General features: G+C 44.4%; 1 protein-coding gene across 9 annotated transcripts in view; it reads left to right on the plus strand.

Annotated features, from left to right (window-relative positions):
- hao2 (hydroxyacid oxidase 2) overlaps positions 1 to 18,076 on the plus strand; it is a 53,132-nt gene that overhangs the window by 12,477 nt on the left and 22,579 nt on the right. For 4 of the 9 annotated variants that reach the window (XM_033033459.1, XM_033033461.1, XM_033033453.1 and 1 more), the window contains exon 2: positions 9,488 to 9,640. In XM_033033459.1, coding sequence (XP_032889350.1) covers positions 9,510 to 9,640 — 131 coding nt within the window. In that variant the 5' untranslated portion in view covers positions 9,488 to 9,509. Of the gene's footprint in view, positions 1 to 2,235; positions 2,421 to 3,976; positions 4,082 to 9,198; positions 9,248 to 9,481; positions 9,641 to 18,076 lie in introns of those variants that run through there. The other 5 variants (XM_033033458.1, XM_033033456.1, XM_033033457.1 and 2 more) reach the window with 5 other exon arrangements.

Below are 18,076 nucleotides of genomic sequence, written 5' to 3' on the forward strand. Positions count from 1 at the left end.
TCACTGCTGTCGGAGAGCGGCCATTAAGCTGGAAAGAGCACAGAGGAGATTTACGAGGATGTTGCCAGGATTCAAAGGACTGAGCTACAGGGAGAGGACTTTATTCCTTGGAGAGCAGGAAGCTGAGGGATGATCTTACAGAGGTGTATAAAATCACGAGGCGAATAGATGGGGTGAATGTGAATAAAAAAGAGGAAACCTGTCCAAGCTAAGCCCGTCTTTCACCAATAATACTTCATTTTTCCCTTCATCTAAATCACAAGGATGCCAGGATTCCAAGCTTCATTGGCTCGTTGACCTATGGTGAGCAGATCAGTGACCATTGAAATATACACGCAAGGAAGTGCAGATGCTGGTTTACCAAAAAGACCCACATTTCTGGAGCAACTCAGTGAGTCAGGCAACATCTCAGGCAAACGTGGGTAGGTGACATTTCAGGTCAGCAACTGAAGAAGGGAACTGAATATTTGGAGATGGTACACAAAAATGCTGGAAAAACTCAGCGGGTGCAGAAGCATCAATGGAGCGAAGAAAATAGGCAAGGTTTCGGGCCGAAACCCTTCTTCAGACAAAACCCTTTTTCAGACTCCCCTGAATATTGGGAGAATTGTTCATGCACCAGGGAGAAGCGATGACAAGAAAGAAGAGGAACAAAAAGTGCTCGCATCAGCAAGTTTGGTTATGTACAATAAATATTAAGGAGATTTGTAAACTTAGATGCATTAACAAACGAGTAGTAACAGATAACGGATAGTCTGCCCAAACAATGTAGCTTGACTAGATAAAACTCAAACCTCTAGTCTTTGTCCCATTTGCCAATTATGTATCCACCTATCACTTGTCTGGCTTGGCCCCCATGCCCACCTCTTTTCCAGCTTTCTCCCCTCTACTGCAATCAGTCTGATGACGGATCCCGAACCAAATGTCGCCTGTTCATGTTCTCCAGAGATGCTGCCTGACAGATTGAGTTACTCCAGCACTTTGTGTCTTTTATTGTAAACCAGCATCTGCAGTTTTAGACTTTAGGGATACAGCATAAAAACAGGCCCTTTGCCCACAGAGTGTGCACCAACCAGCAACCACCCCGTACAGTAACACTATCCTACACATTAGGGACAAGTTACAGAAGCAAATTAACCTAAAAACCTGCATGTTTTGGGAATGTGGGAGGAAATATAGAAACATAGAAAAAAGGTGCAGGAGTAGGCCATTCGGCCCTTTGAGCCAGCATTGCCATTCAATATGATCATGGCTGATCATCCAAAATCAGTAACCTGTTCCTGCCTTTCCCACATATTCCTTTATTCCATATTCCCTTGAAACCAGAGCACCCGAAGAAAATTCATACGGTCACAGGGAGAATGTACCTGTCAAGGAGGAAGCACCCATTGTCAGGATTGAACCCAGAACTCTGATGCTGTAGCACTGTGCCACTGTGCTGCCCCTAGTGGCAGTTCCTTGTGTCTCCTTATAACAATCATTCCCACCCCTTTGTTGGGACCCATCACTGTAGCATGGCTGAGAAATTGCTTGTTCAGCATCAAAAATGTCTTCCAATTGCCCCACTTCTCAGGTCCCAACTTGTCCCACACGGTGATGTTACTGTATCTTCCTTTGTTTCTGTGGGTCATCGCAACGGAACAAACACCTTGTTAAGTGTAGAAACATCTGAAGATGGGTTCCCACTCAAAGCATCTCCTATCCGTGATCTACACAGATGCTGCCTGACATGCTGAGTTACTCCAGCACTCTGGGACCTTGTTAGATGTCTGCTGATCATTAATCTGAAAGATAATTAATCAACGAGACTTCTGGCAGGGAGTGAGATTAACTTTACACTAAAGTCACTTAAAATTGGGGTGGAAGACTGCAACCTTCACGTGGTCCGCCCTGTTTCGACTAATGCAATCAACTCGACGTGCACAAACGGAAGATCAAATAGAACAAGTTGTCCGACAACTTTAGGCTGTGCACGCCACACGACAAGAAGAAGAAGACTTAAAATTGGCCTATTAAAAAAAAAACACATTTCAGACTTTCTCAGGCTTGGGAGAACTCGTCAGGAGTTTATTTCTGCAGAGATTTTATTCTTTGTTATTTTTAAGCCAATGGAGTGGGCGTGAGCATAGTGGCACAGATTTAGTGAGTAGGCAGGCTTTAGGACCGCAGCAGCTCCATTTTCTCCTTCTTCCTGATTTACAGCAAAGATCCCATAGTGGAGCTATAGGATCTTTGATTTACAGAAGGATTTTTAGATGATTACAGATCCAGGCTTGGTTAACTGAGTTCTGCCACTGCAATTCACCAGACACCAAAGTGCTAGCCTGTGAAATAAGCAACAACTAAGTTTACTGCCATCGCATCTCACCGGGGCTCAAGTGCTTGTTTGATGTAGATCGTTTCACTTTCAAAACGTAAAGGTATTTTATCTAAACCAGAATTTGGGCGGCACAGATGCTGCGTGACTCGCTGAGTTCCTCCAACATGTTGTTTGTTCCTCCAGATTCCAGCATTGATCGGATATTGACACAACAAATCAAGATGTAAAATTCAGTGATTTATTTAGACTTTCAGGCCTGTCTTAAAGTTCCTACACTAATGTTCAATGTTCAGAATTAAAGCACATAGGTTTATGGGAGGAAAGGGGATGATTGACGTTGGAATGAGTGGAAGAGGACACACAGAGTGCTGGAGTGCTGGAGTAACTCAGCAGGTCAGGCAGCATCTGTGGAGAACATGGATAGGTGATGTTTCACAGAGTGCTGGAGTAACTCAGCAGGTCAGGCAGCATCTGTGGAGAACATGGATAGGTGACGTTTCACAGAGTGCTGGAGTAACTCAGTGGGTCAGGCAGCATCTGTGGAGAACATGGATAGGTGACGTTTCACAGAGTGCTGGAGTAACTCAGTGGGTCAGGCAGCATCTGTGGAGAACATGGATAGGTGACGTTTCACAGAGTGCTGGAGTAACTCAGCGGGTCAGGCAGCATCTGTGGAGAACATGGATAGGTGACGTTTTGGGTCTGGACCCTTCTTCCGACGGAACAAATTGATCTATTTGTAGTGGGTGGCAGTGAGGAGCAAGGTGCCACAGGGATCTGTGTTTAAGTTCTATCTGTTCATAATGTATATCATTATGAGAGGCATAGATAGGGCAGACAATCAGAACCTTTCTCCCCAGGGTGGAAATGACAAAGACTGGACTGAGCACTTTAAGGTGAGGGGGCAAAGTTTAAAGGAGATGTGCAGGGCAAGTTGTTTTACACACCTGGTACGCGCTGCCGGGGGTGGTGGTGGCAGGTGGTGGTGTTTAAGAGGCGTTCAGATATGCAAGAGAAGAGTGCTGGGGTAACTCAGTGGGTCAGGCAACATCTCAGGAGAAGATGGATAGGCGACATTTCAGGTCGGAACCCTTCTTCAGACTGATCACATTCAGACAAAGAAGATGAGTTTATCTAAGCATCATGTTCAGCACAGACATTGTGGGCTGAAGGGCCTGTTCCTATGCTGTACTCTTCTATATTCTAGTATCTAGCAATTACTCAAGTGCAGGACCAAATGTAATAATTATGTTTGCAGATGAGAGTGTGACCCCCCGCCGACCCTCACCTGCACTCTGGCCGCCCGCCGGCCGTGACCATTGACCCTGTCCACCCTAACCTCTTCCACGGCCACCAGCAGGCCGGGACCGGCAACTCACCCAGATTCCAGGCCCAGTTCCCGACCGAGAGTCGGAACAAGGGTACTCGACCCAAAACATCACCTGTCCATGTCCTCCAGAGATGCTGCCGGACCGACTGTGTTACTCCAGCACTTTGTGTCCTTTTGTTTATTAACCAGCATCTGCAGTTCTTTGTTTCAACTACTTATAATCCCTTACTCAGTTATAGTGGACAATCAGCAATAACAGACACCAGTTCCCTCCTTGGTCTGTTACAACAAGGGCTTACTGCTATGTGAACTTATGCTTTTAACAGGGAAGTCACGAAGACTGTGCTTTACTTCCATAAATGTCGACTGGGGAATGTTTCCGGGCAAAGAGATGTGTACCTTCTTGTTCATCACTCACTGCAAGTAAATAGGTAGGTAGGGCACTCGTACAGGAAGGCAAGTGTCATGCTGACCTTCAATGCAATAGCTATTGAGAACAATAATAATAATAATAATAATAATAAATACTTTATTGATCCCCTCAGGGAAATTCAGATGTCCAGAAGCTCCCAATCAACAAACCCACAGATTCAAAACGAACGCAGACAGAAAATACATAAAATACAATGTGGACACTACCTGAGAGCAATAAATACTTAAAAAGACCAATAATTAACAGTTAAAAATTAATAATTGCAAAATGCATCCCCCTACAGCCTAGCGGTCCGAATTATAAAATCTAATGGCTGCAGGGGTGAAGGATCTCCTGAACCGCTCCGTTCTACAGGGCAGGGAGAGGAGCCGGTTGTTGTTCCGAGTGCTCTTTTGACTCTCCAGAATTATATGGAGGGGATGCCCGGGGTTTTTCAGGATGACCTGCACCTTGTGCCTCATACGCCTCTCAAGCACCTCCATCCCAGAGTCTACTCTCCCCTCCAGCACTGAGCCAGCTCGATTAACCAGTTTGACCAGCTTCCTATTGTTTTTTGCACTAATGCTGTTGCCCCAGCAGACAACAGCGTAGAAAATAACTCTTGCAACCACTGTGTTGTAAAACATGTGCAGCATATCCTTACACACATTGAAGGATTTAAGCCTTCTGAGGAAAAAGAGTCTGCTCTGGCCTTTTTTGTAGAGGGAGTCAGAGTTGACAGACCAGTCCAGTTTGTTGTCAAGGTGCACTCCAAGGTATTTATATGTCTGCACCAAAGTATGTCTAACTGCCTTTATAATGGGCTTTGAGGAGACCACAAGCTGAATATTATGTGCAGTTGTTCTCTCCTTGTATATGTATAGAGGACATACGTTTAAGATGAGAGGGGAAAGATTTAATAGGAACCTGAGGGGCAACTTTTACACACACAGAGAGGTTGATGCATGGAACAAGCTGCCAGAGGAAGTAGTTGAGGCAGGTACTACAATAGATACTTGGACAAGTACATGGATGAAAAAGGTTTAGAAGTTTATGAGCCAAACATGGGAAAATGGGTCTACATTAGATGGGGCATCTTGTCACATAGACGAGGGGGATAGGGTGATTGCATAGGGTGGTTTTCCTGGGATAGAGGAATCAAGAATAGAGGACATAGGTTTATGGTGAGAGGAGGAAAATGATATGTGAACGTGAGGTTCAACTTGTTGAAGAAGGAACTGCAGATGCTGGAAAATCGAAGGTAGACAAAAGTGCTGGAGAAACTCAGCGGGTGCAGCAGCAACTATGGAGCGAAGGAAATAGGCAATGTTTCGGGCCGAAACCCTTCTTCAGACTCAGGATCAGTCTGAAGATGGGTTTCAGCCCGAAACGTTGCCTATTTCCTTCACTCAATAGATGCTGCTGCACCCGCTGAGTTTCTCCAGCACTTTGTCTACCTGTGAGGTTCAACTTTTTCACACAGAGCTGCCAGAGAAAGTAGTTGAGGCAGATACAATAACGACATTTAAATGACATTTGGACAGGTACATGGATAGGAAGGGTTTTATTGGGATGTGGGCCAAACGCGGTCAAATGGCACTAGATTAGATGGGGCATCTTGGTCAGCATGGACAAGCTGAGCCTGGATATATGTCATAGAGGGCATGCAATGAAGGTCCACCAGGTCCACCAGGTTAACACCTGGATGGTTGGAACTACTGAAGGGGAGAGATTGGGTCAAGTGGGTCTGTACCCAGATGAAAGATCACTGAAATGTATGTGTTCTGATCAGCTTTGGTAGGCTAGTTAGAGAGAGGATATTTATCCTGTATGAGAATTCTAGTACCGTGTGATACAGATTCAGAATGTGGAATGAGGCATTTGGCACAGCGGTATTCTGCAACCTCACAGCACCAGAGACCAAGGTTCAATCCTGACCATGGGCACTGTCTGTGTGGAGTTTGTACTACCGTGTGGGTTTTCTCCGGGTGCTCCGGTTTCCTCCCATACTCCAAAGATTGTAGATTAATTGGCTTCTGTAAATTGTCCCTAGAGTGTAGGATAGAACTAGTGTATGGCTGATCGCTGGTGAGCGCGGATCTGTAACGCAGTATCTGTAAACTAAATTAAACATTTAGGACTGAGATGAGGAAAGAAAAGGATGCAGGGGCTGTGGAGGCTGATTATATTTAAGAAGAACTCAAAAATCTGGAGTAACTCAGCGGGTCAGGCAGCATCTGTGGAGGACATGGATAGGTGACGTTTCACAAAGTGCTGGAGTAACTCAGCGGGTCAGGCAGCATCTGTGGAGAACATGGATAGGTGACGTTTCACAGAGTGCTGGAGTAACTCAGCGGGTCAGGCAGCATCTGTGGAGAACATGGATAGATGACGAATCGAGTCAAGATTCTTCTTCAGACTGACCCCATTCATCATCTGTCCATGTTCTCCAAAGATGCTGCTTGATTTGCTGAGTCACTCCAGCACTTTGTATTATTTTGCGTAAACCGGCATCTGCAGTTCCTTGTTTCTGCATTTCAGGAGATTTAACAGGAAATAGTTTTAACAGGAAAATGGAAGGGGAGCACGGTCCTGCAATGCAGAATTAGCCATGATTGCATAGAATAGCTGAGACAGCTCACAGGATTTAATGGCCTCTATTATTCCGTTTCTGGGAGTGATTGGAAGACTATTGATCGGAGATTCAGCTGGATCTGCTGCTTGGAATTTTGGGTGCAAGAGTAGTGCAGAGACTGGATGTCCTGCATTAGAAACATAGACAATAGGTGCAGGAGTAGGCCATTCGGCCCTTCGAGCCAGCACCGCCACTCGACAAGATTATGGCTGATCATCCAAAACCAGCACCCCATTCCTGCTTTTTCCCCATATCCCTTGATTCTATTAGTCCTGAGAGCTATCTCTAACTCTTTCTTGAAAATGTTCAGTGAATTGGCCTCCACTGCCTTCTGTGGCAGAGAATTCCAGATTCACAACTCTCTGGGTGAAAATGTTTTTCCTCATCTCAATCCTAAATGGCCTACTCCTTTTTCTTAAACTTTGGCCCCTGGTTCTGGACTCCCCCAACATGTTTCTATAACATTTCCTCTCATCCTTCTAAACTACAGTGAATACAAGCCCAGTCGACCCACTTTCATCATATGTCAGTCCCGCCATACCGGGAATTAACCTGGTGAACCTAAGCTGCACTCCCTCAATGGCAAGAATGTCCTTCCTCAAATTAGGAGCCCAAAACTGCACACAATGATATCACCAGGGCCCCTTGCTCCTGAACTCAAATCTTCTCACAATGAAGGCCAACATGCCATTAGCTTTCTTCAGTGCCTGATGTACCTGCATGCTTACTTTCAGTGACTGATGTACAAGCACACCCAGTTGCACTTTTGCACACCCTTTTCCTAATCTGACACTACACAGATAATAATCTGTCTTCTTGTTCTTGCCACCAAAGTGGATAACCTCACATTTATCCACATTATACTGCATCTGCCATGCATCTGCCCACTCACCCAACCTATCCAAGTCACCCTGCAGCCTCACAGCATCATCCTCGCAGCTCACACTGCCATCCACAAACTTGGAGATGTTACATTTAATTGCCATCGTCTAAATCGTTAATATATTTTGTAAATAACTGTGGGCCCAGCACTGAGCTTTGAGGCAGCCAACTAGTCACTGCCTGCCATTCTGAAAAGGACCCGTTAATTCCTACTCTTTGCTTCCTGTCTGCCAACAAATTTTCTATCCATGTGTGGGACCTTGTCAAAGGCTTTTTGAAAGACCAGATACACCACATCCACTGGCTCTCCCTTATCCATTCTACTTCTTACATCCTCAAAAAAATTCCAGATTAGTCAAGCTTGATTTCCCCTTCATAAATCCATGCTGACTTTGACCGATCCCGTCACTGCTTTCCAAATGCGCTGCTATAACATCTTTAATAATCGACTCAAGCATCTTCCCCACTACCGATGTAAGGCTAACTGGTCTATAATTCCTCCTCTGTCCCTCCTTTCTTAAAATGTGGGGTTACATTGGCTACCCTCAAGTCCACTGGAACTGATCCAGAGTCGAGAGAACATTGGAAAATGATCACCAATGCATCCACGATTTCTAGGGCCACCTCCTTGAGTACTCTGGGATGCAGACCATCAGGCCCTGGGGATTTATCTGTCTTCAGTCCCAACAGTTTACCTAACACTGTTTCCAGACTAATGTGGATTTCTTTCAGTTCCTCCCTGCCACTGGATCCTCGGTCCCCTAGTATTTCTGGGTGTATACCTTGGTATTAATGGACACTTGGACAGATACATGGCTAGGGTAGGTTCCGAGGGATAAGGACTAAACACGGGCAGGTGGTCAGCATGGACAAGTTGGGCTGAAGGGCTTGTTTCCATGCTGTATGATTCTATGACTCTATCAGCGACTGAGAAGTAAATGGTGGAACTCCACCCCAACACCACAGGAATACTTCCACCAGAGGTGAGCCATCTTCTCATGACCCATTAGTGTTCGGCAGTAAACAATGGCCTCCCAGTGGTGTCAAGATTTTTGACCAAGAACTCTTGCCACTTGTGTATTTAGATGATACCTTTCCCAGTTTGTGAACCTTACAATACACTAATGTATAACACAAAGTGCTGGAGGAACTCAGCGGGCCAGGCAGCATCTGTGGAGTGAATGGACAGACGATGTTTCAGGTCGGGAGTGAGCGGGAGCGGGCGGTGGGAGAGAAAGCTGGAAAATAAATAGGATAGGAAAGGTTTAGAGGAATATAGGCCCAATGCGGACAGGTAGGACTGGAGTAGATAGGGCACCTTGGTTGGCCTGGGCAAGGTGTGTCAAAGGGCCTGTTTCCGTGCTGTAAGTGTGACTCTATGAGAAGTGAGGCTGGGACAAACTCGGGCAAATGAGATATCTTCAGATATCTTTTGATGTTGGTTTTCTATAATTATTCCTCACCTTTATCTCCTAATTGTTCTAATGCGGTGAACATCCTTTACGTTGACTCTCAGTTTTGATTCATTACTGCAGCCTCACAGCGCCAGAGACCCGGGTTCCATCCTGACTACGGGTGCTGTCTGTGTGGAGTTTGTACCTTCTCCCTGTGACCACGTGGGTTTTCTCCGGGTGCTCCGGTTTCCTCCCACACTCCGAAGATGTACAGGTTTGTAGGTTAATTGGCTTGGTGAAATTGTAAACTGTCCCTAGTGTGTAGGATATTGTGAGTGTATGGGGTGATCGCTGGTCAGCGCAGACTCGGTGGGCCAGAGGGCAAGTTTCTGAGCTATGTCTCTAAAGTCGAAAGTAAAATTCTAAAATTAGACTTTGCGGTTGGGCTTCCTTTTGCAATGTGCTGGAGTTTGAAGCTTGTGTTAAAATATTCCTGCAACCATTATTGTTTCAGAACCTCTGTGTGTGATCCAGAGATGTCTTTGGTATGTCTGTCTGACTTTGAGATGTATGCTAAAGAACATTTACCCAAAACCACCTGGGATTACTACGCTGCTGGGGCTGACGAATGCTGCACTAGAGATGACAATCTGATGGCTTATAAAAGGTTTGTATTCTACAAAATGCTCACAAGATCCAAGTGCATGAATTGTGAAGTAACAAGCATAGAACATAGCACAGTACAGCACAGGAACAGGCCCTTCGGCCCACAATGTCCACGCCAAACAAGATACATTAAACTAATCTCTTCTGCCTGCACGTGATCCATATCCCTCCATATCCATGTGTCTATCACTTGGAAGTAGAGTCCCGAAGAGTCCAAAATGTTGCCTATCCATGTTCTCCTGCGATGCTGCCTGACCCGTTGAGTTACTCCAGCACTCTTCTCCTGCCTATCAAAAAACCTCAAACACTGCTATGATATCTGCCTTCACCACCACCCCTGGCAGTATATTCCGGGCACCCACCACTCTCTGTGTAAAAATAACACAAAATAAGCATTTTATTCTGGTACAGTGTATTTGTTTGTGCAAGCAATACTGTCTCTTCAATCTATTTTATAGAACAAAGAGCATAGAACAGTACTGAGCAGGAACAGGCCCTACAGCCCACAATATAGTGTGGAACAGATAAACTAATCTCCCTTGCCAGCCCGTGAACCATATCCATCCATTCCCTGCATATTCACGTAAGCCTGCGGAACAACACAATCATATTTGCTTCCACCACCACCCCTGGCAGCACGTTCCAGGCACTCACTGCACTGTAAAAAAACCTGCCCCGCAAAACTCCTTTAAAGGTTGCCTATCTCACCTTAAAGCCACGCCCTCTAATATTTTACATTTTCACCCTGGAGAAAAAGATTCTGACTGTCAACCCTATCTCTAGGCCTCTCATAATCAGGTCTCTGAGTGCAGTATTAAAGGATTATAGGGAATGAAGTTTCACTGAAATTTAGTGAACTTCACTTAACCATATAACCATATAACAATTACAGCACGGAAACAGGCCATCTCGACCCTTCTAGTCCGTGCCGAACACGTATTCTCCCCTAGTCCCATATACCTGCGCTCAGACCATAACCCTCCATTCCTTTCCCGTCCATATAACTATCCAATTTATTTTTAAATGATAAAAACGAACCTCCACCACCTTCCCTGGAAGCTCATTCCACACAGCCACCACTCTCTGAGTAAAGAAGTTCCCCCTCATGTTACCCCTAAACTTCTGTCCCTTAATTCTCAAGTCATGTCCCCTTGTTTGAATCTTCCCTACTCTCAGTGGGAAAAGCTTATCCACGTCAACTCTGTCTATCCCTCTCATCATTTTAAAGACCTCTATCAAGTCCCCCCCTTAACCTTCTGCGCTCCAAAGAATAAAGCCCTAACTTGTTCAACCTTTCTCTGCAACATTCTAGTAAATCTCCTCTGTACTCTCTCTATTTTGTTGACATCCTTCCTATAATTAGGCGACCAAAATTGTACCCCATACTCCAGAATTGGCCTCACCAATGCCTTGTATAATTTTAACATTACATCCCAACTTCTATACTCAATGCTCTGATTTATAAAGGCCAGCACACCAAAAGCTTTCTTTACCACCCTATCTACATGAGATTCCACTTTCAGGGAACTGTGCACAGTTCAGGGAACTGTTCCCAGATCCCTCTGTTCACCTGCATTCTTCAATTCCCTACCATTTACATTTCCACTTGGTTAGGTATTGCCCCAAAATTAATCCTGACTATTGCTGCTGTCTGTGTGGAGTTTGCACGTTCTCCCTGTGACCGTGTGGGTTTACTCTGGGTGCTCTGGTTTCCTCCCACATCCCAAAGACATGTGGGTTTGTAGTGTTAATTGGCCTCTTTAAATTGTGGATGAGAAAGAGTGGATTAGAAAGTGGGATTAACAGAACTAGTGTGAACAGGTGATCAATGGTCAGCATGGACTCGTTAGGCCCAACGGCCTGTTTCCATGCTGTATCGCTAAACTAAACTAATGAATGGTTATTTATGTTTAAGAAGGAACTGCAGATGCTGGAAAATCGAAGGTAGACAAAAATGCTGGAGAAACTCAGCGGGTGAAGACTGAAGAATGAGTCTGAAGAAGGGTTTCAGCCCGAAACGTTGCCTCTTTCCTTCGCTCCATAGATGCTGCTGCACCCGCTGAGTTTCCCCAGCATTTTTGTCTACCAATGGTGTTTTCTGAATATTGATTTACCAAATAAATAGTCAACTCTAGATATCATGCAGTTTTTGCTGCAATTCTTAATAACTTTGAAGAGAAGATTCCATGATGATATTCTTTGCATGGACCAGTGGAGATTGGAAACCTGAGTGTCCAATTCAGCGGGGCAGGCAGCATCTCTGGAGAGAAGGAATGGATGTTTCGGGTCATGACCCTTAAATCTGAAGAAGGGTCTCGACCCGAAACGTAACCCATTCCTTCTCCCCAGAGATGCTGCCTGTCCCGCTGAGTTACTCCAGCATTTTGTGTCTAATTTCGGTATAAACCAGCATCTGCACTTCCTTCCTACATCATTCTGATGGAACCCAATTCTGATATCCATTTGGAAGGATCCTGCCCTCAATGTGTGAATAGTTCCAGAGCTACTACATTCACTACGTTCACAAAAAGGTTCACTTCCAATCCTCTTCAACCAACTCAAATTAGCCATGAGCCCTGATCAGAACCTAACAAAGACCTCAACATTTATCAAAGACAAGCTTAAGTGAGTCCAGGACAACATTCCCATTCATGTACCTCTGAATGTAATTTTAACACGTTTTGCAATTAAGTCCTAGTATAGAAACAAGGAGCTTCAGATGCTGGTTTACAAAACAAGTCACAAAGTCATATAGTCAGAGTGATACACTGTGGAAACAGGCCCTTCGGCCCAACTCGCCCATACCGGCCAATAATGTCACAGCTACACTAGTCCCATTTGCCTGCGCTTGGTCCATATCCCTCCAAACATGTCCTATGCATGTACCTGTCTGTTTATTAAACGATGGGATAGTCCCGGCCTCAACTACCTCCTCTGGCAGCTTGTTCCATACACCCACCCACCATTGTGTAGCAATGTTACAACATTTTGAGATTTTAAAATCAAGTGTTTAATTTATCCCATCAGATAAAGCATAAAAAGAAGTTTAATTTGACACCTAATTCACTTTCATATCTTCAGTATTAAAAAAGTTGTGGCAATTTTCATACTCGGAAATTGGCATCTTGTTCCCTATTGCTTTCTCATTGACTTAACACAAAAGCTGTGATCGAGAACATTTAAAAGCCGATAACTTTCTTAAAATTTAAGAGAACTGAAAGAAATTTTCAGTTATTATGGATTGAAGCGTTCTGAAACAAATATGAAACAATCTTACTTAGATGACTTGAAATTAAAGCATATAATTAGTTAACCTAATTGTAGCTAATTACAAAATTCAATTACTAGATCCAAACATCTATCCATTTCTTAAGAATAGATTAACATTTTTAAATAGCCTAAGTGTCCAAATAACATTCACACAAGAATTCAGAATATAACATAATTTTTAAATCTCATTGTCATGGGTTTATAGGCCAAATGGAAGGAATTTAATGTTTAATACCTGTAAATTAATGGCCATTTAAATCAGCTTGCGAGTGGGATTTTCTGTCACGGGACCATTTGGAACGTTGAGGTTGCGGTGATTTTAGTTCCCATATTGGCAGCAAATAGACTGCTGGTTCTTCGGGGGAAAAAATCACCGTTTCGCAACTTAAAATGTGAATTAAATACATCTTAAGAAACACTTTTATACATAAAAATAAACTCTTTTCTTTTGCCTGGTCCTCCATAAAATCCGTCCCCGTTTTCGGCATTGACGGCTTCAGAAGCTGATTTTAAAATCATTCCAGCGATTAACTTGTCGGGTGAATTTTTTTTTAAAACACACAGAACGGCCGTAGGAACGATTCTTTAGCAACACCTTGCACTCCAACAAATATAATTCAGGACCAGGTCGGGAAAAAAACCCGTTATAACCCCCCCCCTCTCAAACGCGCCAAAATCGCGCACACGGCCAGTGGCGGAATTGCAGCGCCGCTGAAGGTAAGTTTTGTAACATACCTACTTTGTGTGAAAAGGGCTCGGATTCCTATTAGATCTTTTCCCCTTCACCTTGAACCTATGTCCTCTGGTCCTCAAGTGCAGGGGTAATCCAGACAGCAGCTCTGGAGAACATGGATATGTGATATCTTGGATCGGGACCCTTATTCTGATTCAAGAAGATGGGTCCTGACCCGAAACCTGTCCATGTTCTTTAGGGAATATGCCTGACCCATAAGTTCTTACAGTAGGTTAGGTTAGGCAGAGATTCACTTGCAACCTCATCTACTGTATTTGTTGTTCAAGATGTGGACTCTTATACATCGGTGAGACCAAACGTAGACTGGGCGATCGTTTCGCTGAACACCTTCGCTCAGTCTGCCAGGTAGACCTGATCTCCCGGTTGCTAAACACTTTAATTCTCTTTCCCATTCCCACACTGACCTTTCTGTCCTAAGCCTCCACCGTTGTCAGAGTGAGGCTAAACGCAAATTGGAGGAACAGCATAGTTTGCTTGGGCAGCTTACAACCAGTGGTATGAATATTGATTTCTCTCACTTCAAGTATTCCCTGCATTCCCTCTCTCTCTATCCCTCCCCATCCAAGTCACACCAGCTTCTCGTTCTTACCTAGCAACAGCTAAAATGACCTGTTTCCTTTATCATTGTTACTTTATTGCATATCCTTCATACATTTGTCCTATTTCTATCTACATCATCGTCTATATCTCTCCTTTCCGTTTCCTGTGGCTCTCAGTCTGAAGAATGGGTGTGACCCGAAACGTCACCCATTCCTTCTCTCCAGAGATGCTGCCTGCCCCGCTGAGTTACTCCAGCATTTTGTGTCTATACATCAGTTCTAGGACCAGAATTAGGTCATATGGCCCATCAAGTCTACACCACTATTCAAGTTTGGCTGATCAATCTTTCCCTCCCAACTACATTCTCCTGCCTTCACCCCATAATTCCTGACACGCTGAATTACTCCAGCACATTGCAATTAAGTCCAGTGATTTGGACGTTAATTTTAACAAAAGAATTGCCAGAGATATAGGCCTTTGATCTTGCATCAGTGTGGCAAAACACTAATTTCACAGAATCTTGAAGATGTAATAGAAACATAGAAAATAGGTGCAGGAGTAGGCCATTCGGTCCTTCGAGCCTGCACCGCCATTCAATATGATCATGGCTGATCATCCAACTCAGTATCCTGTACCTGCCTTCTCTCCATACCCCCTGATCTATTTAGCCACAAGGGCCACATCTAACTCCCTCTTAAATATAGCCAATGAACTGGCCTCAACTACATTCTGTGGCAGAGAATTCCAGAGATTCACCACTCTCTGTGTAAAAAATGTTTTTCTCATCTCAGTCCTAAAAGATTTCCCCTTTATCCTTAAACTGTGACACCTTGTTCTGGACTTCCCCAACATCGGGGACAATCTTCCTGCATCTAAGCTGTCCAACCCCTTAAGAATTTCGTAAATGTTTCTATAAGATCCCCCCTCAATCTTCTAAATTCTAGCGAGTACAAGCCGAGTCTATCAGTCTTTCTTCATATGAAAGTCCTGACATCCCAGGAATCAGTCTGGTGAACCTTCTCTGTACTCCCTCAACTCCCTCCAGGACCTAACACAGATCCTTCCTCTTTTACGCTGACGTTAGGAGACCAAAACTGTACGCAATACTCCAGGTGTGGTCTCACCAAGACCCTGTACAACTGCAGTAGAACCTCCCTGCTCCTATACTCAAATCCTTTTGCTATGAATGCTAACATACCATTCGCTTTCCTCACTGCCTGCTGCACCTGCATGCCTACTTTCAATGATTGGTGTACCATGACACCCAGGTCTCGTTGCATCTCCCCTTTTCCTAATTGGCCACCATTCAGATAATGTCCATTTAATCTCCTTAAATGTAAGTCTGAAGAAGGGTTTCGGCCCGAAACGTTGCCTATTTCCTTTGCTCCATAGATGCTGCCTCACCCACTGAGTTTCTCCAGCATTTTTCTCTACCTTCGATTTTCCAGCATCTGCAGTTCCTTCTTAAACATTAAATTTCCTTTCTCTTTTCTGCTTTAGTAAAACCAAACTTTTTATTCATAGACCATTTTAAAATTTATAATGCCATTTGATGTGTCCTTTCTGTGGCTTTAATATAACAGGATCCGAAAATTTGATCTATTACTCCGGTTTCCTCCCACATCCCAAAGAGGTGCGGGTTTGTAGGTTAATTGGCCTTTGTAAATTACTCCTAGAGTGTAGGGATGGATGAGAATGTGGGATAACATAGAACTAATGGTCGGTGTGGACTCGATATTCGGAAGGGCCTGTTTTCATACTGTCTCTTTCAAATTAAGGACATGTCCGATACCGTCACATATATTTCATGGCATGAGAAAAAAATAGTTTTCCCCACTTTGCTTTGAATGAGTTTTTCATATGATATTTAAAATGATAAATATGGTGGTTCACGTGGCAGCACAGTGGCACAGCGGTAGAACTGCTGCCTCACAGCGACAGAGACCTGGATTCAATCCTGACTGTGGGTGCTGTGTGTACCTAGTTTGTACACTCTCCCCGTCACCTGCTTTTGTCCGGGCCCTCCAGTTTCCTCCCACATCCCGAAGATGTCCAGGTTTGTAGGGTAATTGGCCTCTGTAAATTGTCCCTAGTGTATAGGTTAGAACTAGTGTGCTGATTATTGCTGGTCGGCATGGACTCGGTGGGCCGAAGGGCCTGTTTCCACACTGCATCTCTGAACTAAAAGCATTTGTTTATATAACCATATAACCATATAACAATTACAGCATGGAAACAGGCCATCTCGACCCTTCTAGTCCGTGCCGAACACGTATTCTCCCCTAGTCCCATATAGAATCATAGAAAGTAGGTGCGAGAGTAGACCACCAGGTCCGTCGAGCCCGCACCGCCATTCACTCATGGCTGAACACTAAACAGACACACTTACCCACAAACAGTAGACACAAGACACAGAACACAAGACACTACCCTCCCCTTTATACCGCTATCACCCCTCTCCACCCCAAGAACCGCGTGATCTCCTGGGGGAGGCAAAAAACCGGATAAAAACCCAGGTCCAATTCGGGAAAAAAATCCGGGAAATTCCTCTCCGACCCCAATCCAGGCGATCGACACTTGTCCAGGAGATCACTCAGGTCTACTATACTAACCATACCTAGGTCCATATCCCTGCCCTCTCCCCGTAGCCCTCTATCCCCTTGGCAGCTAAAAAAACATCTATTTTTGACTTAAATATATTTAACGTTTCTGCTTCCACTGCTCCCTGGGGCAGTGAATTCCACAAACTAACCACCCTCTGGGTGAAGAAGTTCTTCCTCATCTCAGTTTTAAAAGAGCCCCCCCTCACTCTGCAACTATGTCCCCTAGTTCTAGCCTCCCCGATCATTGGGAACATCCTCGGTGCATCCACCCGATCAAGGCCCCTCACGATCTTATACGTTTCAATGAGATCGCCTCTCATTCTTCTAAACTCCAAAGAGTAGAGTCCCAGCTTACTTAACCTTTCCTCATATGTCAATCCCCTCATTGCAGGAATTAATCTTGTAAACCTTCGCTGCACTGCCTCCAGGGCTAGTACATCCTTTCTTAAGTATGGACCCCAGAACTGTACACAGTATTCCAAATGTGGTCTCACTAATACCGTGTACAGCTGCAGCAAGACCTCCGTGTTTTTATACTCAATCCCCCTAGCAATAAAGGCCAAAACTCCATTGGCCTTCCTGATTGCTTGCTGCACCTGCATACTGACTTTTAGTGATTCATGTACTAATACCCCTAGATCCCTTTGCGTTGCATTACAACGCAGCTCCTCCTCATTTAGAAAATAACTTGCCCTATCATTTTTTTCCCCAAAGTGAATGACCTCACATTTATTAGTATTAAATTTCATCTGCCAAGTTGTTGCCCACTCACCTAGCTTATCTATATCCTTTTGCAGACTCTTCCTATCCTCCTCATCCCCTACTTTCCCTCCCATTTTCGTATCGTCCGCAAATTTTGATATATTACACTTGGTTCCCTCCTCCAAATCATTTATATAAATTGTGAACAACTGTGGTCCCAGCACCGACCCTTGCGGAACCCCGCTAGTTACCGGTTGCCATCCCGAGTATGAACCATTTATCCCCACTCTCTGCTTCCTATTCGTTAGCCAATCCTCTACCCATGCTAATATATTACCCCCAATCCCACAATTTTTTATTTTTAGCAATAGTCTCTTATGTGGCACCTTGTCAAAAGCCTTTTGGAAGTCCAAGTATACCACATCCACCGGTTCCCCTTTATCCACTCGGCTTGTTACTTCCTCAAAGAATTCGAGCAGATTCGTTAAACACGACTTCCCCTTCACAAAACCATGCTGGTTCTGTCTGATGAAGTCATGTTTATCCAAGTGGCCCGTTAGTGATTCTT

The sequence above is a fragment of the Amblyraja radiata genome, chromosome 14 (genome assembly GCF_010909765.2).
Source record: "Amblyraja radiata isolate CabotCenter1 chromosome 14, sAmbRad1.1.pri, whole genome shotgun sequence".
NCBI classification, from domain to species: domain Eukaryota; kingdom Metazoa; phylum Chordata; class Chondrichthyes; order Rajiformes; family Rajidae; genus Amblyraja; species Amblyraja radiata.